Here is a 12,487-nt window from a genome sequence, read left to right as displayed (position 1 = left end):
TAGTAAAAAGTCTGTCATAAAGGTGAGGATTCTTAAGATACAGATCATAAATTTTTAAAAGGGAAAAGAAAGGCTTTTACTTCCCTCACTTTTGATAACTACATTGCAAGAAGCTTCACTGAGAATAAGAACAATGAATGTTTAGCACCAGCCAACAACTGAACTGTAAGGAACTCTCGGATAATCTGGATATGCTTCAAGATACTCAAAATAAAAGGTACTACCTTAAGTATAAATTATTTCACACTAATGGATTACAAATCAAGATTCCATTTTAATGTTTAGCATGTATCATAAAGTTAGACTGTTCTATCAGAATAACGGAGTATGTTCTGGTCTAATTTTTTTTTGTATGGTTCTTTAAATTTTTTTTTCTTTCTTTCTTTTTTTTTTTTTAAGTAAGCTATATGCCCAATGTGGGGCTTGAACTCACAACCCTGAGATCAAGAGTTACATGCTCTACCAGCTGGCTCTGTTTCGGTAAAGATAATGTTTATTTTTGACCAACAGTATTACTTTTTTTAGTATATTCAATAGGCAATAAGCTCTTGTCAAGAACAAAGTTGTGGGTGTACATTAATAATCAAAAGCTTGAAAGAACCATTTGACCAATAGACACAGTAAGACACTAGATGTTAATATATACATTCTAACAATGCTGCCCATACCTAAAATATTTCAGAACCACTTGTAATGAACTGCCTTCGGTATACAATAAAGAACATGTTTACTGCTTCACTGACATGCTATTTTACACCAAAAACAATGTTACTCTGATTGAGCAGGGGTTCTAAGTGAAGGGCTTTGAATTACCTCCAAAATTTAAATGTAAACTTCAAAGAGAATGAGTTTTCTATTACTTGGGTACAAGCGCACAGAATGTGCCTGGCCTTAACCACTTTAAAAGGGGCATGGATAATTTGGATGCACAAATTCCATGCTATGTGTTCAAAAACAAACAAACAAAACCTTACCTAAAATTATCACTAGTTTTCAGCACAAGACTACTAGATGATAGTCTGTGGTATGGGAAAAAAGGCAGGAGAATGAAGAGGTAATTCTGAACCCCAACCTAAGTAATCTGTTGAAAAAAGTACATAGGTAGTTTACCTAGAGGATAGCACCATTATTTAGGTAAAGTTGTACATCTGAAAAGAAAAATTGTTTCACTTGCTGCAAATATTATATTTGAAGGATTGGCATTTATTAGCCCTCCCCACTAAAGCAAAGTCCATACATACTCCAGAGATGGGGGTAGGGAAGAGGATAGCAGTAATGAAGGGGACTATATTAAACAAAATTAAAATCCAAAGATTTTAGGAAAAAAGGAAGTGGAGAACTAGTCTGGATGAGAAGAAAATGATGAGGACGAGGAATTGGTCTAACTGTGAAAGACTTGCCAGACCTTCTATAATTTCAATAATGAATTCTTACCATATAGAAATATGATAAGCAGCAGCACATCGTCCAAAAAACTGACCCAGTTTTTACAGATTTTACCTAAAAAACAAGCAAATGTTTATCAATGTTCCTGATGGAAAAAAAAAAGTTAAATATTTAGTAAGCTTGTACTACAAAAAGCCAAAGTTATTAAAAAAGTACAGAGGTTTTATTCAGATATTCAGATCCACTTAAGATATGCATTTAGAACACCAGGCAACAGTCAGACATTTTATAAATAGCCTTGATTTTTCTGTTGTTGTTATGCAGTTTTCAGTAAAAACAATCATCTTAAAAAAAATTATATTTTCCTATTTGCTTTATTTTCTATTTTAAAATGATTAACATCAACAAATTAAGATTTTAAATAATTTGTTCAGCAGAACTATATTTTTACATAGTTGGTCTTCTTAATCTGTAATTTTTCATTTGAATATATACATCTTGTATAGAATTCTAATTATAAGCATCCATTTTTGAAAACCTATCCTCTAGAAATTTTCAGATACCATAACCAATATCAACAATTAATAAAAATTGGGGTGTCTGGGTGGCTCAGCTGGTTAAGCATCCGACTCTTGATTTCATTTCAGGTCATGATCTCACTGTTGTGAGATCAAGCCCCATGTAGGGCTCCACCATGAATGTGGAGCCTTCTTGGATCTTCTCCCTCTCTCTGTCCTTCCCCCTCTCACATACACACTCTCTCTCAAAATAAATAAACATTAAAAAAACCCAATAATCAATAAATAATTATCTATATCTTCAAGATATTGATATTCCTAAAGAAATTTCTAGGATATGTCAGTAAAATTCTCAATCACTCTGAACCAGAAAGACAACCTGCAATCGATGAAAGTTTCAAAAAAATAACATCTCTACTGTCTAAAACAAAACAAAACAAAACAAAACAAAAACAAAAAACAACAAAAAACTAACCAAAGAAATAATTCCCAGATAAATTTGTATGTTCGTCTGAAAATAAGTTTGGTTCAGAAAACTAAATTAAAAAAATTTTTTTTGAGTTTATTTTGAGAGAGAGAGAGAGAGCACATGCAACACATACACAAGTGGGGGTGGGACAGAAAAAAGGAAAGACAGAATCCCAAGCAGGCTCTGTGCCATCAGTGCAGAGCCCAATACATGGATCGAACTCATGAACTGTGAGATATGACTTGAGCTGAGATCAAGAGTTGGACATTTAACTGATTGCGCGCCCAGGTGCCCCAGAAAACTGAATTTTAAGTTTCAAAAACACAAGTTCTAAATAGTTATTTATGCCAAGGGTAAAGAGTCATCTTTAAGAATGTTCTAAAGACATGATAAGCCTAAGTCCCATTACAAGCAATTCTGATTAAAAGAGTTATCTCCATGTTCTGATAGGAAGTTCAAATAGTTAATACTATATTCTACATACCTAATTTCAAGGAATTTACTTTTAAAATGAGCCTCTACTAATATATTAAAACAAACTATAGGTGACATGTAATCTTTGGGGGAATTGTAAAGCACACACACACATGCACACAATGAAAGGAGGGAAAGAAGAAGGAAACATTCCTGGTTTACAGCACTTCAAGATATTATTCAGACTAACTTCTGTTACATAGTGAAAGACTGCTTTGAATTCAACATCATAGTGTATGTGTGTGACAAAACACCCCCCCCACCACTGCCAAAACCAGCTTGACCTATGCTAAAATGTGAATAAGGAAGGCAGCATATTAAAATTTTGACAATTTTAAAAATAAAAAAATTCCCAGGGCAGATTAGAAATGATTCCTATAATATCCGATCTCCAGAGAGATTGGAGAAGTGAGTTGGAACCAAGTGCTAATGAGAAAATCACATAGAGACCAAAAGACAAATTAGAGAGACCAAAAATGATTTTTAAAAAGGAAAGCAGCTACCAGGGAAATGGGAAAGAAAAGAATATTCAGAAAGCCTACTTCTAAGTGGGGAGACTAGAAGAAATAGTGTTGTTAGAGGATGAGATGAGCCAGAAACAAAATGAAATCCCAAGGAATGGAGGACAGAAAACTATCGTAGGTAGATCAATAAACAAGAAAAAAAAAAAAAAAAGATTCTACATAGAGACTGAAAATTAAAAGGACAGGTCATCCAGTAAACTGGAGGTAGAGATGACGAATGTTGAGGTTAAACTTGCAAACGACCATTCAGTCTTTTACATTTGTGTGTCAGTTATCATTTTATTGCCTCTTAGCTCCAAATGCACCCTTCAATATATGTTCTAACAACAGAGTATCTTCTAACTATTTCTCCTGTAAAGTGAGTATGATGTTAAGTTTTCTCAGCAGAGGGTGCTGAGGGAACGTTGCACAAGAGGCTCTCCAATGATTTCAGGTGCAGGCTGGAGTTGGTGGGGTGGCTGTGAGAACATCTGGTGGTGCTGACCCCAGCCATGGGCCCAGAACACAGTCCTTCTGTGACTTTGCAACATTAGTCTAGAAATAACTTTCCTGCAGTCCTCTTGATATGGTAACCAAAAGCCCCATACACATTCTATCTAGAAGCTTCCTGCCACTGCACACCATACTACAAGTCACTAGCTCCCCATTCCTGAATTCCTACACTCCAGAGGGTGGTCAATTGCTTGTCAGGCAGCTCCAAGCCAGCTCTAGCTTGGCCTAACCATGAAACTTCTCTGGGGCTGGTAGGCTGAACCAGACCCTCTTCGAATGAAATCTGAATCCTTTCCAAGTTTGTCCTTCTTTGGGTACTTTCCCTCAGCCCTAGCAAATCATATACAGTTTCCTTCTATATTAGTTAGTCTTCTATAGCAGTTAATAATTCTCTATATAAAATTCCCCTTATTTAATCTACTGGGATTGATGGGGCACAGTCCTGTATAATCTACTACCAAAAAACCAAAATATATTTACAACTACTAAATATAGTCCATACCCTGAAATTTCCTCAAACTCTAAAACCAATTGTATAGATTGAAAGAGAATGAGAAAAGGATATATACTATGAATCAAACATATTCCACTGTATTAATAATATACAGAAAAGTCTGCTAAGCTATGTTGGACACACTGTAAAACTGTAAGTCAGTCATGCTCCAACTGGAGAGGTAAGACACAAAAGCAAGAACTACAGCCAAAGCCCAGTATGACAGAGACCATGTGATGAGTACAGACACTGAGTGGCAAAAGGTCCTTATAGATCCTGAATGTCATTGGTAACAGAAATACAAGTCAGGAGGCTAATATATGACTGAGTATTGAGATCCAAATTTACAGTGGTAGGAATGTAGACATAAAGGAGAGGCTATGTTCAAGGGCCAAATCAACATTTTTGGTGAACCAGAATTAGAGTAGTGCAGAAAAAGAAGTTGAGAACTCCTAGTTTCCTACCTTGAGGTACTACCCATCAGTGAGGAGGAGGAAGGCCAACAGATGGTAGGTATGAATGGGTGGTTTTAAGTCAGTCTTTCACATGTTAATATTAAAACTCCTGAATTAGAATTCTTCAACAATGGAAATATAAATCAAGAGAAAAAAATGCGTGGAAAATTCCCCAATATTAGGAAATTAAACAACATGCCTCTAAAGAGTCTAAAGGTCAAAGGAGAAATTGAGAATTAGAAAAAAATTTTAACTACATGACAATAAGAACACAACATATTGAAATATACAGAGTATAGCTAAAGCAATGATTAAAGTATAATTTAAATTTCATATTAGAAAAATAGAAATAGCTAGAATAACTTAAGCATTAACCTCAACTAGCTAGAAAGGAGCAAACCAAATACAAAGTAGAATAATAAAAGTCAAGAATTCAATGAAAGAGAAAACAAATACAGAGAAAAATAAATGAAACCAAAAGTTGGATAAAATTTAACTAGACTGATAAGAAAAGAGAGAAGATACAAATGACCATTACTAAGAATAAGAGAAGTAATACCACTACAGACTGTACAGAAATTCAAGAATTACAAAAGAATATGATGTAGTATTTGTGCCAGGAAATCAGATCATTTATGTGATACGAAAATTTTCAAAAAAAAAGAGATCTTTTAAAGAAACAAAATCAGAACAGAACTGTGTCAATAAAAATTGAATTAGTAATTAAACAATCTTCCCAGGTTCAGATGGCTTCACTGGTGAAAAGTATCAACAGTTAAGGAAGGTACAATACCAATCCTATAAAAATTCTTTCAGAGAATAGACAGGGAAACACTCCCCTAACTTATTTTAGAAGCTCAGAATAACCTTGATATCAAAGCTAGACAAAGATATCACACGAAAAGAAAACATATTAATATCCCTCATGGAAACAGAGAAAAAATTCTTAACAAAATAAAATCAACACAAAACCAACAATATAAAAAAAGATTATATGCCATAAACAAGTCCAATTTCTTCCATGAATTCAAAGTTGTTTTAACATTGGAAAAAAAAAATTAATGCAGTGGTTCCCAACTGGGGAATAGGGACTGAATACTCCTGGCATCTACCATGTAGAGGGAAGGGATGCTGCTAAACATTCTACAACACACAAGACAAGAAATAACTGCCTGGCCCCAAATGTCAATAGTGTTGAAGGAGAGAAACCCTGAATTAATGTAATTAAAGACAAAATCATACGAATCCTCAATAGACACAAAAAAGCTACTGACAAAATCTAATACCCATTTATGGTAAAAATTCTCAAACTGAAAATATATAAAAACTTCCTCAAGCTATGATCAAGGACATCTGTAAAAAACAACTAACATTATACTTAATGGTGAAAGCCTGAATGCTTTCCTCTTAAAATCAGGAAAGAAAGGATGTGCAGTCTCACTGCTTCTATTGAACATGCTGCTTCTACTATACTGGTTCTAACCAGTACAATCAGGCAAGGTAAAAAAATTTATTTTATGCTCTCAGAAAGACATTGTTAAAAATATAAAAAAGACAAGCTACTGATTGAGAGCAAATGTTTGCAAAACATATATCTGATAGAGAATGTATTTCCAAGATATATAAAGAGCTCTTACAACTCAATAAGAAAACAACCCAACCAAAACATAGGCAAAAGGTTTGAAGAGACATTTCACCAAAGAAGAATCAGAATGGGAAATAAGCACATGAAAAGATGCTCAATTATTAGTCATTGGAGTAAAGCAAATTAAAACCATGAGACACCACAACATACCTACTAGAATGGCTAAAATTTAAAAATCTGAACATACCATGTGCTGGTAAAAAAGTAAAAGCAATGCCTCATATTGTGATGGAGGGAATGAAAAATAATAAAGCCACTCCGGAAAACTTTTTGGGAGCTGTTTATACAATTAAACTTGTACTTATAAACCAGCAATCACACACCTAGGCACCTATTCAAGAGGAATACAAATATATATATGCCCATGTGCAACACTGTATGCAACTATTTATAGCCACTTTATTATCACCCAAAATTGGAAAACAAATAAGCTACGGTACACTCATATAGTACAGCCATACATACTACTCAGCAATAAAAAACAGCAAACTACAAAATCATGCAACAATGGATGACTTATGCTAAGTGAAGCTAAGCAAGACATAAAGGGCCACCCTTTACTGTACTGTTTCTACAACACACCTTATGGAAACCAAACTCCCAAAGATATGTAGACAGAAATCAGACCTGTGGTTTCAAGGAATTTGGGTTAAGGAGAGGAATGATTACAAAGGCACAGGGGAAAAACCTTTAAAAAAAATTCTATAGGAGGCAATGATATATATGTATGCACTGTTCCTTGTACTATTTTATCTGTATCAGCCTTGTTGTTGGTGAATAGTAACAACAGAAGTAAAAATAAGCATGTACTCATCAATTTCTGTGTTCCTATAATGTTCTATACATTTACATGCATTAACTTACTTAAACTATATAACGTAAGAACGATTATTACTTCTATTTTATAGCTGATGTAACAGACATGCGGGTAGTTTAAACAACTTTCAATGAACATAGAAAAAGAAAAAGAAAAAAACAAACAAAAAAACCCAACTCTCAGTGACAATAGCTAATATTCAGAAAAGAAATATCCAGACCATGGTGGTTTGGCTTCAAAGACGGTATTCTTCACAACTTGATCTTGATTTAAAAAAATAAACAAACAAGGTTAAGGGTGCCTGAGGGGCTCAGTTGGTTAAGGGCCTGACTCTTGATATGGGCTAAGGTCATGATCTTACAATTTGGTTCCTGAGTTGGAGCCCTGCATTGGCTAGGGCTTTGCGCTGACAGTGCAGAGCCTGTTTGGGATTTGCTCTCCTCTCTCTCTCTCTGCCTCTCCTCTGTGCACGTGTGTGTATGTGTGTGTGTGTGTGTTGTGTGTGTGCGCGTGCGTGCGCGCGCATGTGTGTGTGCTCTCTCTTTCTCAAGAGAGAGAGAAAAAAAAGGTTAGAATCTATAGAACACGAATCTAAAAGCATATTGAAAATTGTCTGTGGGGGTGCCTGGGTGGCTCAGTCGGTTAAGTGTCAGACTTCTGCTCAGGTCATGATCTCGAGGTTTGTGAGTTTGAGCCCCACATCGGTCTCTGTGCTGACAGCTTGGAGCCTGGAGTCTGCTTCAGATTCTGTGTCTCCCTCTCTCTCTCTGTCCTTCCCCCACTTGCGCTCATGCTCTCTCTCTCTCTCTCTCAAAAATAAACATTAAAAAATTTTTTTTCTTAAATGTCTGTCATCGGTGCTTTGAAAACAGAGTACTTTATCTTAAAAATTTTAAAGATGTAACTTGTTCAGCAGTTGGTTTAAAAGTAAACACACCAGATGAGGAATCAGTAGACAACTTACATTTACATTTTAGCGATTACATATAAAATGTTTTTATCTTCATAATGTCATTTGGCTACAAACAACTTTTCAGAGTAGTCAGAGCTGTTAGTACTTTTATTTTCAATTGGTAATGATCAGATATTAAATAAACATAATTATCTATTGCAACTCTGTAGCCAAAACATTTTTATTTCATTTATAAGGAAAGTGAATGAGATTAAAGTGTCAAATATCTTGCCACAAGTCAGAAAATAGCTTTCTATGCCAGAACTCCAAACCAACTCATTTCAAATACTGAAGCTGTTTCCACTTTAAACCCAATTTATTTTAAGTATGTTAGTTTAAAAAATAGAACACAAAAACTCACTACATAATCTTTTAGTCCTTAGGATGCTTTTCATCATTTTGTCACTCTATCATTCTTAAAAGCAATATGATAACTCAAAATGCTCAACATCACTCATCATCAGGGAAATACAGTTCAAAATCACAATGAGATACCACCTCACACCTGTCAGAATGGCTAACATGAACAACTCAGGCAACAACAGATGTTGGCGAGGATGCAGAGAAAGAGGATCTCTTTTGCATTGTTGGTGGGAATAAAAGCTGGTGCAGCCACTCTGGAAAACAGTATGGAGGTTCCTCAAAAAATTAAAACTAGAACTATCTTACAACCTAGCAATTGCACTACTAGGTATTTACCCAAGGAATACAGGTATGCTGTTTCAGAGGGGCACCTGCACCCTTTATAGCAGCACTATCAACAATAACCAAAGTATGGAAAGAGCCCAAATGTCCATCGATGGATGAATGCACAAAGATGATGTGGTATATATATGCAATGGAGTATTACTTGGCAATCAAAAAGAATGAAATCTTGCCATTTGCATCTATGTGGATGGAACTGGAAGGTATTAAAATTCATATGGAAATACAAAGGACCCCAAATGGCCAAACAAAAATTATTAGTGTATACAAGTATTTTTTTTTAATGTTTATTTATTTTGAGAAAGAGCAAACAGGGAAGGGGCAGACAGAGAGGGAGAGAGAATGTCTGAAGCAGGGCTCAGAGACTGACACAGGGCTCAAACTCATGAACCATGAGATCATGACCCAAGCCAAAATCAAGAGTTGGACACTTAACTGACTGAGCCACTTAGGCACCCCAAGAGCTAGTATTATTTTAACTTTGATTTATAACTCCAAATTTAGTCTTCTACATACTTTAAGAAACTAATACAAAGAATTATTAGTTTATGTTTTTGCACACACAATGTATAAAAATCTAATTTTGTGACATTGCCAATCAAAAGGAGGTAGGAACAGAGTTGTAAGAAGATTTTTATATATTATTAAAGATGAGCTAGTATAAACTGAAATAAGAGTAGTATAGTATTAGATTGCTAAATGTAACCCACACAATAACCACAAAGAAAACAGCAAGAACATATACACAAAAGGAAATGAGAAACGCATTTAAACATTTCACTACAAAAAAACTAAAGACAAAAGACAATAATAAAGGAAATGAGAGACAGAAAAACTACTAGGCATATGAAAATAAATAGCAAAATGACAGAAATAAGGTCCTTCTTATCAATAATTATTTTAGATTAAATTACACTCTCCAATCAAGACAAAGACTGGTGGAATAGATAACAACACATGGTACAACTATATTCTGCCTCCCAGACACTCACTTTAGATCTAAAGACACAAATATCTGAAACTTAAAGGATGGAAAAAGATATTCCATGCAAACAGTAATGAACTGTTACTATACAGAGAATGGGTGACTATACTAATGTCAGACACAACAAACTTTAAATCAAAAAAGGTTTCAAGACAAAAAGGACAATATATATTAACAAAACTTGCAATGCTGTAAGTATAACAATTACAACATTTAGACACTTCATGACAGACCATCAAAATATATGCAGCAAAAACTGACAGAAATTAAGTGAGAAACAGTTCTATAATAGTTAGGGATTTCAAAACACCACTAGATAACTGGTAGAACCAGAAAGAAGAAACCGAGGACTTCATATAATACACCAAATAGACCCAATAAGAAAAAGGACACACATTCCACTCAAGTACACGTGGGACATATTCTAGGATAGACCATATCTTAGGCAACAGATTAATTCTACAGAGATAGATACAACAGAATGCATATTCTCTGACCACAACTGGGTAAAATTAGAAACGAATAACAGAAGTGAAATGAGAAAATTCACAATTTTGTGGACATTAAACAAAATGCCCTTAACAACCAATGGATGAAAGAAGAAATAACAGGGAAATTTAAAAATACTTACAGAGGAATGAAACTGAAAACACAACACACCAAAACTCATGGGAGGTTGCAGAGTAGTGCTAAGAGAAAAAATACCTATAAACACATCATTAAAAAACAAAACAAACAAAAAAAAAACAGATTTCAAATTAACAACCTAACTGTAAAACTTAAGGAACTAGACAAAGAAGAAACTAAACCCAAAACTACTAAAGGAAAGAACATAATAAAAATTAGAAGTAAGCAAAATAAAGAATAAAAAAATAATAAAATCAATGAAACCAAAAAGGAGTCCTTTGAAAACATCAACAGAATTGACAAATCTTTAGCTAGGTACACTAAGAAAAAAAAAAGAAAGTCAAATCACCACATCAGAAATGAAAATGTAAACATTACTACTAATTCTGTAGAAATTAAAAGGATCATAAGAAAGTGCTATGAATAACTGTACTCTAACAAACTGGATAACTGAGATGAAACAGGACAAATTTCTATACATATAAAAATCTACTAATACTAAATCACATAGAAACAGAAAATCGGAATAGACTTGTAACTAATAAAGAGATTGGACCAGTAATCAAAAATCTCTCAACAAAGGGGCGCTTGGGTGGCTCAGTCAGTTAAGCGTCCGACTTCAGCTCAGGTCATGATCTTGCAGTCTGTGAGTTTAAGCCCCATGTCGGGCTCTGTGCTGACAGCTCAGAGCCTGGAGCCTGCTTCGGATTCTGTGTCTCCCTTTCTCTCTGCCCCTCCCCCGCTCATGTTCTGTCTCTCTCTCTCTCTGTCAAAAATAAACAAACATTAAAAATAAATTTTTTTAAATAAAAAAATAAAATTCTCAACAAAGAAAAGCCCAGGACCTGATGGCTTCATTGGTAAATTTTACAAAACTTTAAAAGAACTAATATTATTGATACTTCTCAAAATTTTCTAAAACACTGAAGAGGATGAAGTGTTCCCAATTCATTCCATCAAGCCAACATTATACCCTGATACCAAAGCCAGACAGAAACACTACAAGAAAACCTACTGACCAATTATCACCCATGAACACTGATGCAAAAACCCTCAACAGAATACTAAAAACCAAATTTAGCAAGTATGAATTCCCAGAGAGATTGAATACCAGCAGTATTCAGCCAAGAGAAAGAAAAAGGGTCATAAAGAAATATAGAAGACAGAAAATCCAAGAAAAACAGTGAAATAAACTGATATTTAAGATTTCAAAGACAACTTCTCAGAAATAGTTATCAATCTACATGTTGAAAGAGAGCACCATTACCAGAAAGGTCAATTCTGGGACACATTTAGAAAATTTATTATTTTAATGATACTGAAAAAATTACTTCAGGGAAAAAAAAGACCACTTTTCTTATGAAACAATGAAATTAGGTTCTTGACAGTAGGAAGCAAAATAAAATGCAGGTGGTACGATTTTAATAAATTCAAGCAAAGAATGTATGACCTAGAATTTTATATCCAGCTCAACTCTCAAGCTATCGAAAAACAGGTTTAAACATGCAAGGACTTGAGGAATGAATACTGTTCTTATGAGACTCTCCTAAGGAGTCCTCTAGAGGAGTATCTCAGTCCAACTGAGAAATATGTATAAAAAATATTTTAAAATATGAATATACAAAGTATCATGTACTAATATATAACATATATTACATATTTAATAACAGTGTATGTTAATATACCATATATAATAAAGGTCATATATGAAAAACCCACAGCAAACATACTAAACAGTGAAAGACTGAAGCTTTTCCTGTAAGATCAGGAACAAGACAAGGCCCACTTTCACAACCCCTCCCCCCACCACTTTCACAACTTCTTTGCAACATACTACAGTTGACCACTGAACAACGCAGGGATTAGGGGCACTGACACTCACACAGTCACAAATCCACATATACCTTTTAACTTCTCCAAACTTTACTAATAGCCTACTGTTGAC

At 34.5% G+C, this 12,487-nt stretch overlaps 1 protein-coding gene across 1 annotated transcript in view; it reads right to left on the bottom strand.

Moving 5' to 3' along the window:
* STT3B (STT3 oligosaccharyltransferase complex catalytic subunit B) overlaps window positions 1-12,487 on the bottom strand; it is a 104,273-nt gene that overhangs the window by 33,872 nt on the left and 57,914 nt on the right. Inside the window, exon 4 of the mRNA XM_027040853.2 lies at window positions 1,435-1,500. Within this exon, the coding sequence (XP_026896654.1) occupies window positions 1,435-1,500 (66 nt within the window). The remainder of the gene's footprint in view (window positions 1-1,434; window positions 1,501-12,487) is intronic.

Source organism: Acinonyx jubatus, chromosome C2, assembly GCF_027475565.1.
Source record: "Acinonyx jubatus isolate Ajub_Pintada_27869175 chromosome C2, VMU_Ajub_asm_v1.0, whole genome shotgun sequence".
In the NCBI taxonomy this organism is placed as follows: domain Eukaryota; kingdom Metazoa; phylum Chordata; class Mammalia; order Carnivora; family Felidae; genus Acinonyx; species Acinonyx jubatus.
Note: the sequence above shows the minus strand (reverse complement) of the source record. Positions and strands in the feature narration are given on the sequence as shown.